Source organism: Epargyreus clarus, unplaced genomic scaffold (assembly GCF_041222505.1).
Source record: "Epargyreus clarus isolate Ecla_fem2 unplaced genomic scaffold, WU_Ecla_fem_2.2 ptg000021l, whole genome shotgun sequence".
Classification (NCBI taxonomy): Eukaryota; Metazoa; Arthropoda; class Insecta; order Lepidoptera; family Hesperiidae; genus Epargyreus; species Epargyreus clarus.
In genome coordinates, this window is record NW_027332228.1 from 9,086,867 (window position 1) to 9,109,014 (window position 22,148).

The following is a 22,148-nucleotide window of genomic DNA, read 5'->3' on the forward strand; positions in this document are numbered from 1 at the left end:
TTTTAATGCCCTTACAAATGACGTCATATTGATGCCATCTTTTAATTATGAATTTTGAATAACATATAGTTTATTTAAGAAGTTTCCTAAAATAGCTACTATGCCTGTACCTAATATACAAAAACAATTGAAGTCGTAGATAAATCTCAAATTACTTGTGTACTTCATTAGACAATTGTGTAAGGGTATGTTTTCATTAATTACAATACTTTTTAGTTAATTTATGTTCATAAGAGTCTATTTAATTGCTGGTGAGTAGCAAATTGCTACTAGCAATGTAGCGGGAAACTATATGAAAAGAAAGAGAATGTATTGTCATAGAAAATAAATAATGGAGTTGTTATTGAATGGCTTATTACATAAAATAGTCTTTCAGGAATAATGAGTTTACACTAGACAGTTTTAATTTATCACTTACTCTATAACAGCATTATCTGTTATTGCTTCCAATAAAATTCGTTCGTTACAAGCTCTTTCATAGCTAAATGATTTCACCGACAAGCCCGAAAATTGGCAGTTGATACAGAAAATGTAAATTGTACAGCTGTAAAATCAAATGTGGTGTCTTATCTCTTGGCGGACTTGGCACAACCGAACCATAATTCCGGGTTAGTTGCAATATACATTGTTTCGTAAGGAATTTGCATATTGCTTGAGCTTGAGCTTTATAATAATTGAAAAGCTTGGCAACATTTTGTGTGTTTATAAGTAACTACATAACATGTTTCTTTGCGTTATAAAAAAAGATAAGAGTGGAATTTGAGTATGCGCGTACGCACATTGTCACATGAAAACGAAAATATTGAAGGAAGTTAACCATTAATAGAAATATAGTTGTATTTTGTTCTATTACTTATTATTAGTAAGATAGGTTTTAGATTTTCAATCAATTTCATTCATATTTTGATTCAAACTAGTAGCCCGTCTCAGTACCTAGTCGAAATTCGACTGCAATTAAATAAAAGTGAAATTTAACTATATAATTGTATATCATTGTTATGTTCTGTTGAAGTGTGCAATAAAGAATATCTATCTATCTATCTATCTTTATATTCATAATCTGTTGATTCTAGCTGAAAAACCTATTTGTGCTGAGAACTAACGAACATATACAAATATGTTATTTTCATGCTCATATTCACCTCCATTTGTCTGTACTCTGCGTGCATGTACCCTTTGCGTTACAATGTGTGAGAATTGTTTTCACATATTGAAGACGTCAGCTAGACTAAACAACTATAGGCGTGGATTGAAAATATCTCTCAATTACGTTTTATTCCGAAAAGTGATAACTGCGAATAATCGTCTGTAAATGATATGCTTGATAATGTGCCACAATCGCAATATGTACTTAATATCTCTTGGAATAAGTTACTTGATTACATAGAAACATGTAATTAATACCTACTGCACCGGTTGTCTTTCAAGATACATTCACGATATACACGATCCAATTTTTATTTATAGCAAGTAGCGTAAATATATGAGATCCACAATGTTATACGTACAATTATGGTATGCGACTAGCTTCATGTGAGGCTCATTTATTTTAGGGGTAGATGAGACATGCTTCATGTTAATGGATGGTTCGTGGATGGGAGTAACAGTAAATATTATTATGTATAACATCAGATGAACTGCAATCTCGTTTGCGACTTCTTTGGGACCCGCGTGGCGGAGCACACACCATACCGGTCTGACGCTCAGAAGGTACAGGATTCCGTCCAGGCGAGCCAAATGTCTAAATGAATTTAGATATATTCTTCATTACATTCTTTGTCTGGAAGTTTGTGTATGTGTCATAAGTGTATGCCCATAGCACTCACGACATAGGGAGTCTAGTATGGGACTGTAAGTGTAGAAAGCGTTTAAATTTTTCCATAAAAATATGAACATATTGCATAACGTCATCCCGATGAAACAAAAGTGTGGAACCACTGACCAACTCTAGCTTCAGTGCCTCTGTAAAGTAAAGTGAATTGACATCATGAATTTTTTTGCTCTGCTCATTGCAGCACAAGTAATGGATATCGAAGGTAAATTCATTTTCTAGTTATAATAAGTTGTAAGAATTGTCATATATTTCACCTGGGTTCCCTCACGAGTATCTTACGTAACCATAATTTTGGTTAATAAGCTGTTGAAGAAAGAGAAATTGAGAAACAGGTAAAATATGCAAAATATGAATCAAATTATGTTTTTCACTGTAAATAATATTTTTATTTGACTCGCAGTACCTATATAAAACTATGAGGTATTAGGTAATTATTATGTGACTGACTTACATATCAGACGACCATTTTAATCTTTAGGAAAAGCAGCGCATGTGTCGTCTAGGTAGAACCCATGTTCTATATGACCAAGTGTACAGTATGTTCCATTGTCGTCGTGCACACCAGACGAAGTGGCTCACAAGTGAAGTTATGCTCACCTGGGTGGAGCCCGACGGGACTACGCGCTAAGAGGACTCCGGATGCGTTCCTTTGGAGATCCCGGAGTCCTCTACGCAGCGCTGAGGACGGCCACTAGGGGGGTTTTAGAGCGGTAATAATTCCACATAACCCCATGTCGCTTCCACGACATAGGGTATCTTTTGAAGGTTTCCCCCTCGTAAACAAAACAAAAAAGGATGTTCCATTGCGACATAAAAAAAAAAAACATTTTTATTAACTTCCCTATTCTTATTTTTCCAAGAGAGCTCACAATTAAGTGACGAAAATTGCAGACATAAATCGAATAAACTTCTGACACTCTGAACTCGGGAAATTAAGGTTGCAATTAATAAGGTTGAAATAAGAAATTGCAGTTTCAAAATAATTTGTTGTTTCGTTTGTTCTTTGTTTGTTGAAAACTTACACTTCTTCCTAGAGCATTTAATTTTGCTGTTACTCAAAGTCAACTTAATTAGTTCGGTTATTAAAAGTTATGTAGTGTATATCTTTTAGTTTAGCATTTAACTTATTAATACTTAATTAATGGCTTTTTTATAATATAGGGATAGCAGACGAGCGTGCAGTCCACCTGATGGTAAGTGGCTATTGCCGCCCATGGACATCTGTAATCAACCCCAGATAGGATTAGATATTCCTACCTGAGGTCGGCCACAGATGCGCCGCTACTCCTGATGACTAAGCTGAAACGCCTCAGGAAAGTATGTATTTCATCAGATAGCCATGCAATACTTATTTTTACTATCACCAATAGTCAAAGACTTTCTTCACATGTATAAGTATTCCTAAATTCTAATCAACTGAATTCACCTCTGAGGTATAGAGAGAAAGAAGTAATTTGAAACTTACTTTTTGTGATTCGATTAAGATGAAGTTAGGTACAATACAGGTCTGTGGTGAAGATGATATAACTCATGGTTTGATGACGTCATCTTCAAGACATCTATTTATACCATGTCATAGCAGTGTCTGTTATGTCTGGTTAGAATTTTATACTAGCAAAACCGGCGATGTAAGGAAAAGGATTAAAAGAAATTTAGTATCAGTAACGCATGTATATAAGCACCAGTACCTAAGCCTTCTATAGAAACTGAAATCAATTAAATTAAATATATTTACTTTAAATTAAATATTTAATTAAATTGAATATGTTTATATGTCTTCAAGAACAATTACAAATTGTCAGTTACAATCATAGATATATATAGCGTTTAAAAAAAGTCCCTAAAAATTCTAAGTCTGTGGTTATACTAGTTTTCTTTTTTATGCTGCCACCGGATCGGCCAAGTAATCAACAGCTTTGTTCCCTATAATTAAATAATACTAATCAAATGTCAGATCTCAATTCTAGATATTAAAACTAATTTCCTAACAGAGTCATCCACCGTATAAATTACATCATTTGAAATGCAAATAAACCCTAAAATTCTGGCAAAATTTGACCAAAATTAGATTAAACTTTACCATTATTTGCATTAGCGGTTTGTCGTTATTTTAATTAAACGGCTTCCTATTGTTTGCATGTTCTTTTCACGATTGCACACTTCTGTCATTACGATTAGAGTTTCAATCATATTCAATTACTATCCCATTGCTAAAGGGGGTTCTTCTCTCAGAAGGTGTCAGTCATGGAACGTGGCATCAATGTTCCGTACCCAAAGGGTGAAAACGGAACCCTATTAGGTACGAAGCGTCTGCTGCCTGTCCGTCTGTCACTGGCCGCTTTAACAACAAATACTAAAAATTAAAAAGAGTAAAAAATAAACGGGCGTTGCCATATAAGCGATATTTTTCGACGATTTTCCCTTTATCTATTGAACCGTAATAGATAGATAATTCAAAATGTCATAATGAATTTACTTCAATGGTTGCTATAATACCAAATACTCAAATTAAAAAAGTTATGAAAATTTTGGTGCGGAATCCTCCATTTAGCCAATTATATATTGACAGGCACGGTCCTTGTCTGTGTCTATGTTTCGATAGATATAAACGTCATTACACATTTTGTAGGACTTTATACCGTTTGTCTGCCACGTGACGCGTCTGACACGTCTGTAATACAAAACGATCCTTAAACATTGGTTTAGTTTATAGTCTACTATTTTAGCAAAGTCGTCACGTAAATAATTGCATTATATAAAATACCTACTTACTGAAATATATATTATTTCGACAGTCTGTTGTTTTTATGCACGAGACAAAGAAAAATCATAAAATAATTATCGTTATGACTTAACAACCGAATTCGATTATAAAGCATTATCTATGTCGAGACAGCCAGCACAAAAGAAGATAATAAAGATGACGTAATCAGCAAGTGTATAAATTTAATTATTTTGGTATCAAGTATTTCACAACCGAACAGGAATACGAGAAGCTAATAGCCGACTTTCTCTAGTCGGAGTTGCGCCGCAAAAAGAAGAATAGCTATTCCATTAAACTTTGATCCAGACATCTATGATCCTTAACCTAACCATCATAGTGAAGATTTACGAGCGTATTTCAAACTTACTATCTGCAAAGAGCTGGAGTGCATATTGAAATTGTTTTATACTCTCGCAAGCTCCTTCCGCAGTGAAATATCAAATTCTTTATAAGTTGACATCGCCGCTCGCGCGACTCTATCGATTTTGAAAATCAGATGAACTGATATGTGCCAGGAATACCGAAACTACATATACTAGAAATATAGGTATTTTGCAAGAATATTAGCAGTTTGAGCGTAGAGTTGTTTTGTTGTCGATACTTACGTACATCTGTATGAGGTGACCAACTCTGTCTTCAGAAGTGGCAACGTATCTGCAATCTGCGTCAGGTAGAACCCTTTTTTATTATATAGGAGTAATAGACAAGCATACAGTCCTATAATTTATTGTAAGTGTAATGTACCTGTAATCAACCTCAGATAGGATTAGATATTCCTACCTGATGTCGGTCAGGTACGCGCGGCTATCCTTGTTGACTAAGCTCGAACGCCTCGAAAAACTATGTCTCCCTCACCACACCCTTCAAACCAGAGTTAACACGGCTGTTATTTTGCAGAAATAGGTGTATCAGTGGTCTAACTCGTGTATCTCGCAGAAGTTTAACCACAGAGGGTTTACCACCTTCAACTTAAATTGCTGTTTCAATTTCCAGAAAAAGTAGGTACTTGTAATAATAGTCCCTGCATATACGTTTAATAATCTCTCTTATTTTGTGCCATGCGTATGCAATAAAACACAAGTGCATAATAGACCCAGACCCGTCATATAATAGATATCTAAATTCATCATTTAGATGCATGGCAAACCAAGTGACCATTGAACTAAAGGCGCCGGCATATTATATAATCGTGTTAATATTCTATTATGTATTCAGAGTAGGCACTTTATATTGATGAGCTGCGCTAACATTCCCATCAATAAACCTCGCTCCTTATATCATAATCTACTGCTTTACCGAACCAATCTACATTAAATTTGCTGATTTCTAGATAAAATAAGTCTAATACCAGAATCCCAGCTGCCTAAATAACATAGGTTGTAAATATAAGAAAATTACGTTCTATTTCAGTTCTAAAACGATTTTCTAGAACGGTCCTAGAAATATTCTAGACAATGCGGTGAAAATGCTGAGGTAGTCGTGGCTAGTACGCCATTATCTAGTTTAAGGAAAATTGCCCCGAATTCAATTTAAGTCGGGTCTCAGTGTACGATACAAGCGTAAAAATGTTTTACCGCCAAATTTTTATTCAAACAAAAATGTACTAAATGGTACAAGGTACAACGACGTGCTAAAAGGTACTAAAAGGCGAAAGATGTTCGATGACAACATCGCATTATGTTCAAACAAAGATTAGGACGGACACAACACGACTTGTTGACTGTACGTTAGGGTTAGTGAGGTTAATAATATCGGAGTTGGGATAAAATCATATAGTTATGTAGGTAAATGTCAATTTCGGCTAATTTGACCATCTTTATAAAATTGGCGTCCCTACATCATTTCCTATGATGTGGTGTATTATGTCGATTTTTTTTTTAATTTGGCCATTGTCTAAATTTGTGCAAAAAATCAATAATAATTAATATTGTTTTAACCTATCTCCAATATTACTCAAATGGGTCTTACTTAAAAAATAATATAGATTCAACTATGGCAGCACCATGATCACACTAATTTCTGTACAATAAAACCTGTGCGAAGTACTTTGTTTTTAAGGATATGGGGAGGGAAATACGAAAGTGTCTCTACTTAGTCCTCAGGGATAGAAAGTAGCTGTAGCGGTTGCACATCACCAATAGAATTTAAATCTTATTTGTTGCTTAAAATCACTAATTATTTGTTGAACGGAGACGTTAGCGGTCGAGAACATTTGCCATTAAGTAGACTGCATGCATGCATTTGCTTCTTTCATTTTGTAGTAGATATATTGCTATATTCCTAAATTGTTAGAAAATGTATAACAACATTGTGATACTAGACTTCCAGTATTTTCCAGCATTTCCAGATTTTTTCGCTTATAAATTATGCATGCGCATTCCGTTCTATGACGCAAATTTGCTCTCATATTTTTTTCAAAACCTGCCAGAAGAATACCTTTCAACGTCACGTTTTGAAATACTCAATCTCGTGCCATAGTGCATTGCGCTACACTTATAAATCTCTACAAGATCGTCCTCACATACTATTCTATATTCAGGGCAGAGTTCAGTGTTGAAGAGGCGACCTAATACGATCGACCCCTGACGCGACTATACGTACGATATTCAGTAAACTTTTAAGGGCTTGAAAATTGAATATAAAAGATACAAACGAACTAGTGAATTCAAACTGCGCTAAAAAAATTCACTCTGAAGTTTAAATGATTTGTATGCAGTATTGATCACTTTGATTGGTAGCTGAAATGGCAAATCGGCAAATAACCCTCGAAATGACCGATGAGTGCAATGTTTATGGGAATTTTATGTCCAGCAGATGCTCTCTTTAGGCTTATGGTAGGAATGAACTGTTTATAAAATAGTAAACATTTACAAAGCCTTTGCATAACTGCAATATTTTTTTAAATAAACGGCAATATGACCAAGTTACCACGTGGAATAAACGAAAAACATCCACAAATTTTGTAAGAAAAAATCCAAAAGCAGCGAAAATTGGGACCTCAATTCATGTACTAAGTTAGTAATAAAGTGATAATAACAAATAAAGAGCTTCGTAATAGAATAAAATACGTAGAAATTGTTACTACAATAGGTAGAATGACGTAACTTTAGCGATATTAAAGCGCTTGGGAACCAAATTTGGTCTGATTGCGGTTTTCGTGAAAATTAACTTTACTTTCCTCATGCTCCGAAATGTCGACCTTTTTCTCGTTCCACAATGGTCAGCTAGTCTCCCAAACGCAATACCTTCACACAAAATTGGCAACCTCGCAAAATCATTAGTGCGCCCCCAAATTTACCCATTTACTTATTTGCCGTGAATGTAACAACACATTTTGAACACTTTTAGGTACTGAATTTAAGGAGGTGCTCATACATTTGTGTTTAATGTTCTTCACTCTACGCATAGATAAGTATAGATATCTCACCGTCTTGTGATTGAAGGGAGCCATTAAATGGTTTAAACAGCTTAATTCTGTCAGCCATTTAATGGCTGTCATGGTGTAATTTACACGGAACAATGCCGACATGCGCGCAAAAACACGTGGCGCAAAAACACGAAATCGAAGAAAAAGTGCGGAGAAATATCGTTTTTATTCGTAAAACTCGAAAATAGATGACATGACATAACATAAAAAACCGTTTTATAAATTACTTTTATATATTAACTTCAGTTAAATGATAATATTTCTTCAAATTAACTAATGCTACGAGTATAATTTAAGCATGCATGATTCAATCTTTATTTTTTTTATGTTTCAATCTATCATTATGCTTGAATAACTCCCAAGGGAACTGACAATTTTCTTCATCACTTAAGCATTCATTTCTCAGCGCTTAACGCGGATTTCCTCTCAGAATAAAAAGGATCTAGGCTCAAAATAATCATTCCTTAGTTCACACACATTTCACGATACTAAAATGAAGATCATTGTATAAGTTTAAGGTCGCTGGTTTTTAGCCCGAAATATAATTTTGATGCTTGTGCGCTACTGACAATAGTGTAGGTGAAAATAATATATAAATGGTGCTCTCCTCCCTTTGGCGACCGGTCGTCCTTGATGCACACACACTCGCGACTCCCGAATAGGTCCTCAGGACCCCCGTAATAATATATAATATAATATATACGTCCCGTGACGAATTCCGAATGCCGACTGTACATACAGTCGGCATTCGGAATAGATAGATAGATAGAATACTCTTTATTGCACACTTACAGTTGAATTTATTAATAGCAAAATACATAGCTGGAATGTACAATGTGTGTGATGACAGAAACGTCAACATTCATATTTTGAATTTTCTTTTTATTTAAAGTATTTCGACCAGTTCTAAATACTGAACAGTCATAATTAAAGCTAGTTATTCCATTAGGTATGTGTGTCTCTAAAATATATACGACTGAATGTAAAAAAGCCGTCTATGTCATTATCATACATTTATGACAAAAAAATAACTTCTTTAAATTCTTGTGATTTATATCTCGTACTATAAAAAGTTTTCAAAAATAAGCTTTACTTCACCACTTGTAAATAGCTTTATTCACAGCAATTATTAACAATCAATCAAATGTATTTTTCGCAAGTAATTTGCATTTATATCAGTTCAAGTGCGTACAAATCAAAATCGAACAGACGTGTTTTATTGTTAGATATTAAGCGACTGAAATAACTGAGATAGTCTGGCTATTTCAGAATCTAATAATAAGCCAATGACTTGTCTGTGTAGCGAGCGTACCAACTTCTCATCCAAATTATTCGTTGAGTTTGATTTGCTGAGAGTAAACTGTGATGAATGTTTCATCTAAGCTGTACTTGCACTAGAATACTCGTTTTTAGATACTTAACCAGAGATAAAGCAGTGATAGCCCAGTGGTTAAGAAACTCGGTCTCCCGATCGAGGGGTCCGAGGTTCAAATCCCAGGCACGCACCTCTGATTTTTCAGTTATGTGCGTATTAGAAATTAATTATCACTTGCTAAACGGTGAAAATATCCCTAGGAAACCTGCGTACCTGAGAAATTTATAAAAAAATACCTCAAAGGTATGTGAAGTCTACCAATACGCACTTGGCCAGCGCGGTGGACTACGGCCTAATCCTTCTCATTATGAGAGGAGACGCGAGCCCAGCAGTGGGACAATAATGGGTTGTTGATGATGATGATAACCAGAGATCAGTGTTTTTCAACCTGTGGCTCTATGGCTTGGGCAGTCATAAAGCCTGCATAATATAGGGGGATTTTGGGGAATCGCGAATGTCAGTTAAACAGGGCAAAAGGTAATTTGACTAAAATATGATTAAAATACATTAGATGGTACCTAATTATTTATTTAAGCGATACCTTACTCTAAAGATAAATAAAAATATCCTACGGATATGTTATTTGTAACATAACAAAACACTGGTTACAAGCGGAATGTAGTGGTGACGATATATTTACATATATTTAGGGGTTCGTGTCTTGTAAAAGGTTGAAAACCACTGTCGTATTTAAGGTAAATTACACTGTGAGTGAGAATAAAAAATATATTTTAATATTCTTATTTTAGGCGATATTTATTAGGCTAATGTTAAATCTAAACACGTAAAACAAATACGAATGCAATTACAGCTGTTACAAGTGTCGTATTATTAACGTTATCAATGGCCGAAGTGACGATTTTGCCGAATTTGATCTTATCACATACCTATCGTTTGCTATCTTTAATAGATACCTACATTTTTAGTCAATAGATACCTGTATTTTTAGGCGTTGACGTATTAAAGTGTTAGCAATATATTCAAATTATTTATAATTATTATTATTATTTTTTGTTATATTCATGATGTGTTATTTTTATAATAATAAGTGCCAATTTGTATAGACACTGGCTGAATGGGTTATACAATTGTGTGTATTAGCATAAAAAAAGAAAAAGAACGTGCTTGGCGCGAGAGTTGTATTTGACGCGGGAATATGGCGGGAATAATAAAAGTCGTAAATTAGACCAAGAAAATAGTTTATGTTATTAAAAGGTATTCGATGCCAATTGCGCGGACAATAAAAGTTATATGTCACATAATTATGTTCATAAAATATAGTGAAGCCATGATAGTATCGTTTTAAGTTTTATCAATTTTCTAAGAAACTATTTTATCTTTTCTATTATCTTGATTCTGAAATCTGTGTATTGTAAAGACAAAGTAGAACAAGAAGTAATTATCCTTATCTCTGTTAATCTGCAACTTGACTACTATTTTCCTACTATTGTTAATATTTTGGTCATATTACAGCAAAAGTGACTACCTACGCGATAATAGAATTATATTTTTTTTATAGTATATTTGATAATAGTTTTGCTGCAATCCCTATTTAAAAATCTGAGTTTAGTTTCGATCTCGTCTTCAATAAGAAAGGCTTGGAGAGAACGAACCACATTGCTCAAATGCTTTTTGGCGGAAGGCACAAGTTATTGGCCAACCCGTGTCGGGAAATATCAAGCCGCCCATAAAGCTTCCAACAAGGTCTAACGACTGCTATTCCATGATAACAACCGGGATAACAGCTTAATTTATACACTCGGGTTCACCCATTCAACTCTCGAATCAAATTGATATTGATGACTAATAAATGCATAATAGATTAGTTCATTTGTTTGTGCCGTAATATAATAGCGTAGTTGCTGACTTTTGAGTATGAAAAGAGTCGAACTGAGAATTTTTAACTACGATTTTATTAGCCAGTATCTATGTATATAGTGTAATATCTATGTATGTAACAAAAATTTGGAAACTCGATTTTTACCGACTTTGACCAGTCAGTTTAATTGAAAAATTTTAACAAATGTCAAGGACCGATGAAAATACACGAATTAAATAATTTTGTCCCATGGTCCTTATCAGGATCATAAGGATTAACCATTTATTACCGTTATGTTCTGGCGCTTTAAAGACAGTTCGTGTTCATGCAATGTTACTGCACGATAGTTTGCATATGTTTTACTTATACGTTTCTAACATAATCCTCGCGGAGCAAAGCATTTGCTACCAAATTAGGGACACTGTTCTATTTCAATTTTAGTGGCACGTGTGGAATGCAAATACTTAACACAATTACGGTGGAAACCCAGCGTTGTCGCGCAACCTTTAGAAGAGCACATATTGTCGACCGACGATGGAAATATAAGCTTACTACAAATCTGTGAAAATGCGTCATAAAATATAGAACGTCAAGATGCGTACAAATATGTAGTCTCTGAAATATTTAGAAAAAACAAGGCCGTCAATCAATTTTTCTAGAAAAAGTCCCAGGGAGCGCAAACTTCAATTCTTGGCAGGATACAATATTTAAGTCTTGCCTGCAATGCTCCTATCGATAACTACAACGCTATGGACATTGGACAGCCTACGATTTACGTCTTCATCAATCTACTACTATCGTACTGCCGGATACGGGAGGACAGTGAGGGTTTCAGGCCACAGCGTTAGCCAAATGCGAATTGATAGACTTCACATATCTTTAATAACTTTTTCTACAATTAAGTGATCGTCATCATCATTGTATGACGAAGTATTGGAAACATGTTTTAACTTTAATAACCCTAAAAATAGTGTTGCAGGTAGCGGCGCAGTGCACCTTAACTCCTTGTGAAGTATACGACATGTTCTCCAAAGCCCAGAGGGATGAAGCGCAATCGACTTCTGGACCATGCACCAACGACATCCAGTGGCGACAACTGGATCGACGATTAAGAGCTATCGAACAACCTGGTGAGACTATTGTAGCACCTGTTAAGTCCTATAATGTATTCTAAGGATAATAAAATTGATATAGCAAACAAGCATGCGGTCCACCTGATGGTTAAGTGATGGTAAACGCTTTCTATACTCACAGCCCCACACTAGGATTCCCTATGTCGTGGGTGCCATGGACACACACATAGACAAATACACAAACACCCAGACCCAAAAACAGAAATCTAAATTCATCATTTAGAAATCTGTCTGGCCGGGGATCGAACCCGGGACCCTTTGCGCTTCAGACCGGTATGGTGGCCGCTCCGCCACGCGGGTCGTCGAACCATTGCGCCTGCGCATATAATGTCATCCCCGCTCCTACTAATATAAATATAAATTTATGTTAACTGTTTATCAAGGTTGTACTAATGCAGATACACGAAGCATTCTAATTTAGTCCTCAAGAGTAGCAACGTACCGTGGTCGACCTCCGATAGGTATTACGCTGTAATTGTAGGTATTTGTGTTACCCTTCTGGGCTTATATTTGTGACCGTCCATACGTGATTTACGGTTTGCAGATATCCAAATCTCTATGCAAATTCCAATTAATTAGTTGAACTAATTAATTACCTACTAATTAGTTTAACTAAATAATTCGTTAATAGTTATTATAAGAATTAAATACTATTAATGTACCCTTTATCAAATGTACATATTTTTTTATGGATATCCTTCTTTTAAGGATTTTTTTGTGTACAGTATGGACAGTGAGCTACAGCCAGGCTCGTTGGCGACAGTGCACTAAGAGTACGTGCAGGTGTGACGCCGTGCACCGCTCCCTGAACTGCTGGAGGGCGGGCCTTACGTCTCTTACTACTGACTTAGTTGTGCCCGCTGATCTATTTTCTATGTAGGTAAATATTTTTTTTATAAATCTACTTGGCTCGATTAGTAACTATTAAACTAAATATATATACTGCGAAATATAATGAATATATGCATAATAAATACCTATTATAAATATGATTATATTATTATTATCATTATCATATACGATTTTATTAGAAATTTCTTGTTAAACGAATGATCTCGAGCACGACACGCGACTAATAGTTCATGTTGAAGAGCATTGCCGACCTTTTCCGATCGTCGCCGTCTGTCGACAGCGACCATAGTCAGTCGTCAGTCACCAACAACAAGCGGCAACAGTCGACGACAGCTGCTGACGACACGACATGAACTGCCACTCGTGTTAGCTCCCAAATATCCAGTAACACTATAAAAATGTAGAAACACAGTGGACATATTCAGACTTACGTTCATAAAATAGAAATGTGCTGGCTTACTGCAGTTAAGCACTTTCAATAAGGCTATATTTGTCTGAGCCAAGATTTATAAAGGTTATTCACAGCTACGAAAGTGGAGGCACTGTACGCTGTAATAAATTCTCCTAAAAGATTAAAGAAAGCCAAAATGCATTACAGCTGTGCAAATGCACATATAGTCCGATCATTAATCGTTAATATCGTCATTAGTCTGTTAATATATTTTTTATTATAATGCCAATGCATTGATTTCAAAGTATGGTGTAAGAACTATAATTATGTCATGATAGAATGCACTAATATTACAATTATGGGTGGTTTTTTTTACCAATATATATCTTTTTATTTTGTTGAAATGAATATTTCTTGCGAACTAGATCTCTTCTTGATATTCAACGATGGTAAACGATGAAAATTTTCAAGTACAAAGCTAGAGCCAGCAAAGTTAATTTACATAATAATGAACAGACAAAGGAACCACATACTCTGAACGGAAGGCGCTCTTTTTGGCTCTACATCACTCTTATCCGTACTAACTTTTCAGTGACTTAGGCACGAACAAACTTCGTACTCTACATAAGACGACCTTCAAAGGGATGCGATCGCTATCTGAATTGGATATGTTTGACAACCATGTGGAGTACTTACCACCTGGTATATTTGATTCTTTGACCAACTTACGAATTCTGTAAGTATTAAATTTAAATATTTTACAAATCAGTGTTAACTTATTAGTTCAAAACTCGTCCTCTCTATCTGGGCGGCCGAAGTTCGACTCCCAGCAAAATCAGAGGCGAGTCCTCTTATTTTTCAAAATATATATGTATGTTACAAATTATTTATTATATGCTATAACGCTGAAGAAAAATATCGCGAGAAACCTACACACCTGAGATATCTTAAAAAAATATTTCTGAAAGGTACTCGTATGTAAAGTCCACCAGTGGACCATAGACTAAACCTCTCTCTGTAAGCACTCGCTTTTAAAATACGACATTATGATACGCATATTGCATGTTTTATTTTCATATTTATTCAGTTCCAGCAAACTCTATCCTATATTTGAATTATTTTAAAATCAATGTATTAATGATATTCATATCTGCAATATTTACCTTGTTTATGACATAACATTCATTGTTTGAAACATTAAGAACATTCGAAACATAGTCTTGGAAACGTGCCAATATTTTGTTAATTTCATCAATTATTGCGAATGTGTAGATAAATTCCAAATTTATGTGGTATGAAAGCAATTTTCTTTATTCCCATAAACGTAGATAAGTATGACAACATATATTAAAATAACCGTTTGTAGATATCATATTTTAAGTAGGCAGTTTAGAAGACTGAAACAATACGAATATATCCTGTAAATCTGGTCATATAATTCATTATTTGGAATGACGTCACTAACCTAATTAATCATGCATCGCCGTTCAAACTAAATTTGTATGCAACATTTAGCTCGATAGGCTTAGGTTAACTGATTTAAAATTTAGTTGAAAAATTTGACCTTTACAAAAATAGGTACGGACTAACAGGGCAAGCTAAATAAACGCTTATAAATATACACGACGAACAGATAAGCTCTTTCCTTTGAAAAGTGCTTTGAAAATAAACAATACAGGTTGCGAGATAGGTAATGTTTTCTTTAGTTTATTATTTTATGATATACCGAATCCTACTTTCAATTTACTGTCTCACGTACTTTATTTTGCTGGTATATCTTTTCGAACGAGTCTTTTACTAAAATAACAATCCTTATAAATAAAATATCTGTAGGTAATATTAAAAGTAACTTATATATTTGTCGATTTACTAAATCTATTTTTTTTAATGGATTTAGTAGTAGTAATTTAAGATTACTTAAAAGTTTTTAAGGAACCGATTTTTTTGTTAGTATAGGAATTGGGTCCTTATCTGTATATGGATATTTTTGTTGGATATTTGTATATACAAATGAAACCGTAAATCCTGTCTTATAATGTACCGCTCTGGGTTTCTCTCCAATTCTTTCACGATTCAATCAACACGACTTTGGAACGCTCTTCCTGAGGAGGTAAGAAAGTGTGTGTCCAAATACACTTTTAAAAAGAAAGCTATAGCTCATTTCTTTAAAACATCTAATATTAAATAAGTAATTGCATTTTATATTTGTTCGTTGCTTATCCTAGTTATCTATTTATTTGCTATATATATTTATTTATATGTCCTTTTTCACTCTCTTTTCTTAATATTCTCATGTTTGACTTTCTTTTTCGATCCTTCTATTCTTTTGTTTTCTTTTTTCTACATATATATTTTTTTCTTCTTTTAATTATCTTAAATATTAAATGTATTGTGCGCCGCCTTTATATTTTCTGCACATCCTTAAGGTTGACTGGTAGAAAATGCTACTTAGCATTAAGTCCGCCTATTGTACCCCACTTGTTTTTATTGGTCAATAAAGTGTAATAAAAAAAAAAAAAAAAAATGTAATGTAATTCTTTATTAGTTATATTAAACAAAAACAATAATCACGTTTAATTTCAATTCAAACGACATTCCCAAATAAAGATTCCAAAACATCTTAAATATTTACTTAAATTCTCCATTTCAGGCGTCTCCAGAGAAATTACTTAGAAGAAATCGACAGTGAATGTTTTCGATCGACGAAGAGATTATTTAACTTAGACCTATCTAACAATTACTTGTACACGCTGCCAGAACGTCTGTTCACGAACAATTCGTATCTAGAAACGGTAGACTTCTCCAACAACCAAATAGTTTATATTCCGTCGGACACTTTTATTGGGCTCGATTCACTTATCATATTAGATTTATCAAGAAATAAAATCCAGCGGATAGAAAATGGAACGTTTTTGTTGAAAAACCTGAAGATATTGAAGTTGTCTGATAATAAAATAGGCAATATAACCGAAAATGCATTCGAAACCTTGACTTCGTTGGAAACGCTGCTGCTCGATAAAAACGATATACAGATCATACCAATTAACTTATTCTGTAATCTCCTTTGTTTAAGTTTCTTGGATCTATCAGCGAATAATATATTGTTTGTAAGTATAAGTATGAGATGCCTTTTACTATTAAGCTCGTTAAGCTTATGACACATGAAACATTTATTACAGTCGATGCTTACGTGACCAGCGTTAAAGAGCATTAAGGTTTATGATTTTTGGCAAACTTTGTCTACGTCTGATGTTCCACCTTTATTAAATTTAATGAATAAAAAATAGAAATCATACCTAAGGTCGCGTGGTAAATGTATAGATACCTTTAGGTTATATCTGATACACAGTGAGTAGGGAACATAGTTATAAGCAATATTCAAAAACTTGCTTCATCGTTAGACCAAAAATTACTGAAGCTGATGAAATCTGGGAAAACGTTTCAATCTTTACAATACGTAATGGCACTTGCTATAATCAGACAGATCCCCACAATTTAATTAAACGTCAGTCATTTCAGCTAAAGTCTTCAACAAAATTAATATTTCAGTTGACCGGTCAGGAGTTCTACAAGCTAAAGTTACTACGTAATTTGGATTTAAAAGAAAACGCAATCTCGGAGCTGCCAGACGATGTTTTCTCTAGTTGTTCGAGCTTAGAGAAACTGGATTTATCCAAGAATAAACTCCGTTTTTTAAATGTTACTACGTTTGATGGACTCGATAACCTCACGTCGCTCATTCTGTCCGAAAATCAAATACACGAAATACATTTTAAAACATTCGCTACGTTGAAGAATTTGACTACACTGTAAGTTATTATATATTTCTGTAGGTCGTAGATGCTTTCGTGGGTGAACTCTGAAGGCACCACTACCACACCTATTTCTACCTAATAACAGCAGTGTTGAGCGCTGCTGTGTTCTGGTTTGAAGGAAGAAATACTCACCTGAGGCGTTGCAGTTTAGTTCTCAAGAGTAGCAATGCATCTGTGGCCGGCCTCAAGTAGTCCTTTAATCTTATCTGCAGTTGATAACACATTTTCCATTGCTACTTCTATATTATGTAAAAAATAAGTTTATATTGAAAATTTAAAGGATTCAACAAAAGGTACAGAGTACAGACCCCTTATCTTATTACTTTCTTCAAGACAATAAAAAAGCGGATGGTATCGGATTTTCAAATACAGACTCAGCTCTTTTAATTGTAATTCAATTTTTTAAAATCCAATGTTAGTATCAGTTCGCCTGTGTGTAGTTACTTATATAACTCGAAAACGAAAGATGAAAGACAACAATAGGTATGTCTGAGACTAACTTATTGAATTGATTACGGATGTTATAAGCAAATAGACATACACAACGCCTTGAAGTGCCTTACTACATCCTTCAAACTAGAAAATAGTAGCGTGGAGATTTTCGGAACTGTTGGACTGTCGGAACCTATAAGGAAGAAAATTAGAAGTGACCTTTTATAACTGACGATTTTAATTATTTTTTCAATGTCATGAACACACACCAAGACCCAGAATCCAATTATCTCACGAACGTTTATACGAACACCTCATCATTAATACTATTCTAGATGCTTATCTTTTTCCAGGTATTTGGACAACAACATGTTTCCTTCACTGCCATCCCGTGCTTTAGACTACATGCCCAAGTTGGCGAATGTGAAACTCTCCAACAACCCATGGCACTGTGATTGCCATGCTTTGTATGTTTCTGCGTAAGTATTCATCTTGTAAAACACTTAAGGCGGTACACCCATTTGTGGTTCGACTCTTGCGGCACTACCGCCCTACCTTTTTATGCCTAACTAGCTGACCCGGCAAACTTTGTACCGCCTCAAAATCTATTTATCAAATATATTTCATATAAAATAGCCTATGTTACTCGTGGACAATGTAGCTTTCTAAAGGTGAAAGAATTTTTAAAATCGGTCCAGTAGTTTTTGAGCCTATTCATTACAATTAAACAAACAAACAAAGTTTTCCTCTTTATAATATTAGTATAGATAAGAGCGTTGCTTAAGAGTGCTGCATGGATGCAGCTTCACTGCTGCATGGATAGCCTCATAGTTGAAAATTGGTCTCTCAATCGTGAAGTTCGAGGTTCATATCTGAGAGGCCCAGTAGTAGGACAGTAATGGGTCGACAACAAAAGTGCCGCCCGGGCGCGCTAATTAATTATTAAAAGGACTGATTTTGCCGCCTTAAATTGTGCAGGGATCCTTCCGGCCCTGCACACTACGCTGGCCCTGGACTCTGACGTTGATATTATAACTAAGGAATCGTTATTTATTAACATTGTAATAACTAAACGAGTAATTAATCAGTCTGTCTAACATAGTCGACGTTCAATTAGTGTGTGACACTCTCAGTACCTTCACCTCAAGTGACAGCCTGTTTACTAGTTAATTTGTGAACAGTACACATGCTGTATATTGTCCTGGGTAGAATACGGATGGGCATTAATTGTATTCAAGTCAATGGCAGATCCAGCAAGTTAGGATCTAAACGGATTGTGGTCACGGCAAAACTCGTGACCACAATCCATGCAACTGGATTAAAATATCATCAATAATTAAATTAAAACCGTGTATCGTGATTATTCGTTACATATTAGAAGATACTTATAGAAAACTAGCTGACCCGGCAAACGTTGTGTTGCCATATTAAAAAATGTTAAGGGTGTACAACCCTTATCACTTAGGAGTATGAAAAATAGATAGTAGCCGATTCTCAGACCTACTGAATATGCACATAGGTGAAAATCGGTAATGCCGTTTCGGGAGAGTACGGTAACTAACATTGTGACACAATTACGAAATAGTCATGATGTATTTCACAGAATTTCTAATTGGCATTAATCATTCGATAATTTAGTAACATCCCGTGATAAAAGCTATGTCGTCTTCTCAATCTGAGCTTAATTTTTTGCTAAAATCCATCTCTCACAGTAACACAGTAAGCTGTATTAATTGCCTTGTCAATCAGCCAGTTAGTCGTATTTTAGATTGTGCATTTTAATTTATATTTAACCGAGTATACATAGTTCTACAGTGTGTAATTGTAAATAGGACAATGGTATACGGAAATTTAATCTGTCTAAAATTATAAAAATATTCTACAAATACAATTTCGAATGTGCTTGAAGAAAGTCTAATAGTTCGTAAAAAGTATAATAATTTTCGTATAAAATATTAATATTAATAAGTAGTAGAACGAAAGAAATACTCAAAAATGTATGTGAGGTGTGTGTGACTTCCGTACTACTGCGTACTACTTCCGTACTCTGTACCCTTACCATGAGTTTTTACGTCTTGACAAATATGATTGTTTTGGTATTTGTTTACGTATTGGCCCATACAATTTCCAAGTTCTGATATAATCCGCTAGGGGCGCTGATTGGAAATAGTATGGGCAAATGCGTAAACAAATACCAAAACAGTCATATTTGTCAAAACGTAAAAACTCATGGTAGGGGTACTGAAAGGATATTCGTGCCTACGTGCCTAGCAGCGAGACAGAAATGGGGATATATTAGCATGATACTACCACGTACCAGCAATGGGGGAGAAATGGGATGGAAATGAATTATAATTGCTTTCACTTTTCAGGTGGGTTCGACTAAATGAAATGAAGATATGGGACTATTCGCCCACATGTGTGTCGCCGTGGTATTTGGAGGGGCACTTCTTGAAGAAGCTGAAATTCCCCGAGCTGTGTACGGGGCAATGGGCCAGCATGGTCAACCTTGCGCCACGGCTTCCCATGCAGCAACTCATGTCTCTCAATGTATCGATAAACAAAAAACCTCAAGAAAGTAGCGAACATAACTTAGAAGTTACCTCCGTGGATGAGAACTGGCATTGAATTATTTAGAAGAAATTGAGATAACAATTTAAATAAACCAGTCAATAAGACTGTCTGTTTTTTTCTGAAGCTCATAAAATTGTGCTTCTTCATTTTATAACGCATTTATGGTGCAAATGGTGCAATTAATATAAAGAGTAACACAGAAGTACGTGGGGAAAGTGTGTTATTGACAAATAATCATATATTACACGAACGTTTTGAAGCTACATGTATAGGAATAATATTACATTTCAATTATAATTATATACGATAAATTAAAAAAACCTAAGATATTCAGTATTTATATATACTCGTATCTATGATTACTGTAATAAGCTTAAATAATCAGTATTGAGATAATCAATTACCACTTCGTGGAAATAGAATTTTAAGGATTTAATAAGATTTCGTATTTTTCCAGTTTTTCAGGATAACTGCTGAAATTTTCCGATGTCCCTAAAATCCTAAAACATCCCCAAAATTCGTTTTGAGTTCCAATTGACATCATAGAACAATCCCTAAAAAATACAGTCGAGTTTAGATCTTCCTCATTTTATGTTGAAAGGTTTTATTCGTATTCAGAGGAATTCACATTACATAAATTCCAGCCCCCACTGCCCAGTACTGAGACCAGTACCGAGAGAATCCCAGCTACATTTACGGACAGTAGTAAAATATGTTCCACGAATCCATTGTACCTATTGTACGCGAAATACCAAAGAACCTTTGTTTCACTCCACTTCCATACTCGTGGACATCAGATATTTAGGATTATAAGATTTCATAAAGTTCAAAAATTTTCAGCAGTTTTCCTGAAAAAATGATTTTTTCAGGAAAACTGCTGAAAATTTTCCAATTTCCCTAAGATCCTAAATCATTCGTAAAATCCGTTTGGAGTGTCAATCGAAGACACCGTAGAGTAATCCCTGAAAAAATACAGCCGAACTTTGAAAACTTCCGCCTTTTATGTTGAAAGGTTTTATTCGTATTCAGAGGAATTCACATTACATAAATTCCAGCCCCCACTGCCCACCGGGATCAGTACCCTTACCATGAGTTTTTACGTGTCGACAAACATGACTGTTTTGGTATTTGATTACGTATTGGCCCATACTATTTCCAATCAGCGCCCCTAGCGGATTGTGTCGAAACTTGGAAATAGTATGGGCCAATACGTAAACAAATACCAAAACAGTCATATTTGTCGACACGTAAAAACTCATGGTAAGGGTACTGTACCTACTGAGAGAATCCCAACTACATTTAAAGACCGTAGTTAAGTATGTTCTCGAAATCCATTGTACGCGGAATACCAAAAAGCCTTTTTTTCACTCCACTTCCATATATTTCATTAAAATATTTACAACGCAATTTTTCGAATATTATTAAAACATCCCACATTATACCCCATTTCATTAAAGAGTGCATTCCAAAATAGTCGTTTTTGTACATGTTTCTCAGTTACAAAATATAAGAAATGAGCAAGAGGTAAATATCTGCTTTGGTTGTATTGTGTTTGCTTGATACAAGTTATACATATTTCAGTCACCTCTTTTCTCTACCAACTTTGTAGGTAAATGTACTCATAACGTAACCATTTTATTACTGCGGTTCTCTTTTATGTATTCCTTCAAATTACATTTAAATTTCAAAGGAACCTAAAAAAAATTATTAACTTTATTATTTTGGCTGACTA

The 22,148-nt window shown here is 34.7% G+C and overlaps 1 protein-coding gene across 2 annotated transcripts; it reads left to right on the forward strand.

The window, feature by feature from the left end:
• Positions 1-1,935: 1,935 nt before the first annotated feature.
• Positions 1,936-20,521, forward strand: LOC140750779 (uncharacterized). 2 transcript variants are annotated; one of them, XM_073084494.1, is made up of 8 exons: positions 1,936-2,036; positions 12,191-12,349; positions 13,078-13,228; positions 14,188-14,331; positions 16,246-16,702; positions 17,145-17,404; positions 18,196-18,321; positions 20,215-20,521. In XM_073084494.1, exons 1-8 carry the CDS (start codon positions 1,988-1,990, stop codon positions 20,468-20,470), a joined length of 1,602 nt encoding a protein of 533 aa, XP_072940595.1. In that variant the 5' UTR covers positions 1,936-1,987; the 3' UTR covers positions 20,471-20,521. The 2 variants fall into 2 exon arrangements, with proteins under 2 accessions (XP_072940595.1, XP_072940596.1); XM_073084495.1 differs by having other exon boundaries at positions 1,955-2,036; positions 12,199-12,349.
• Positions 20,522-22,148: the final 1,627 nt, after the last annotated feature.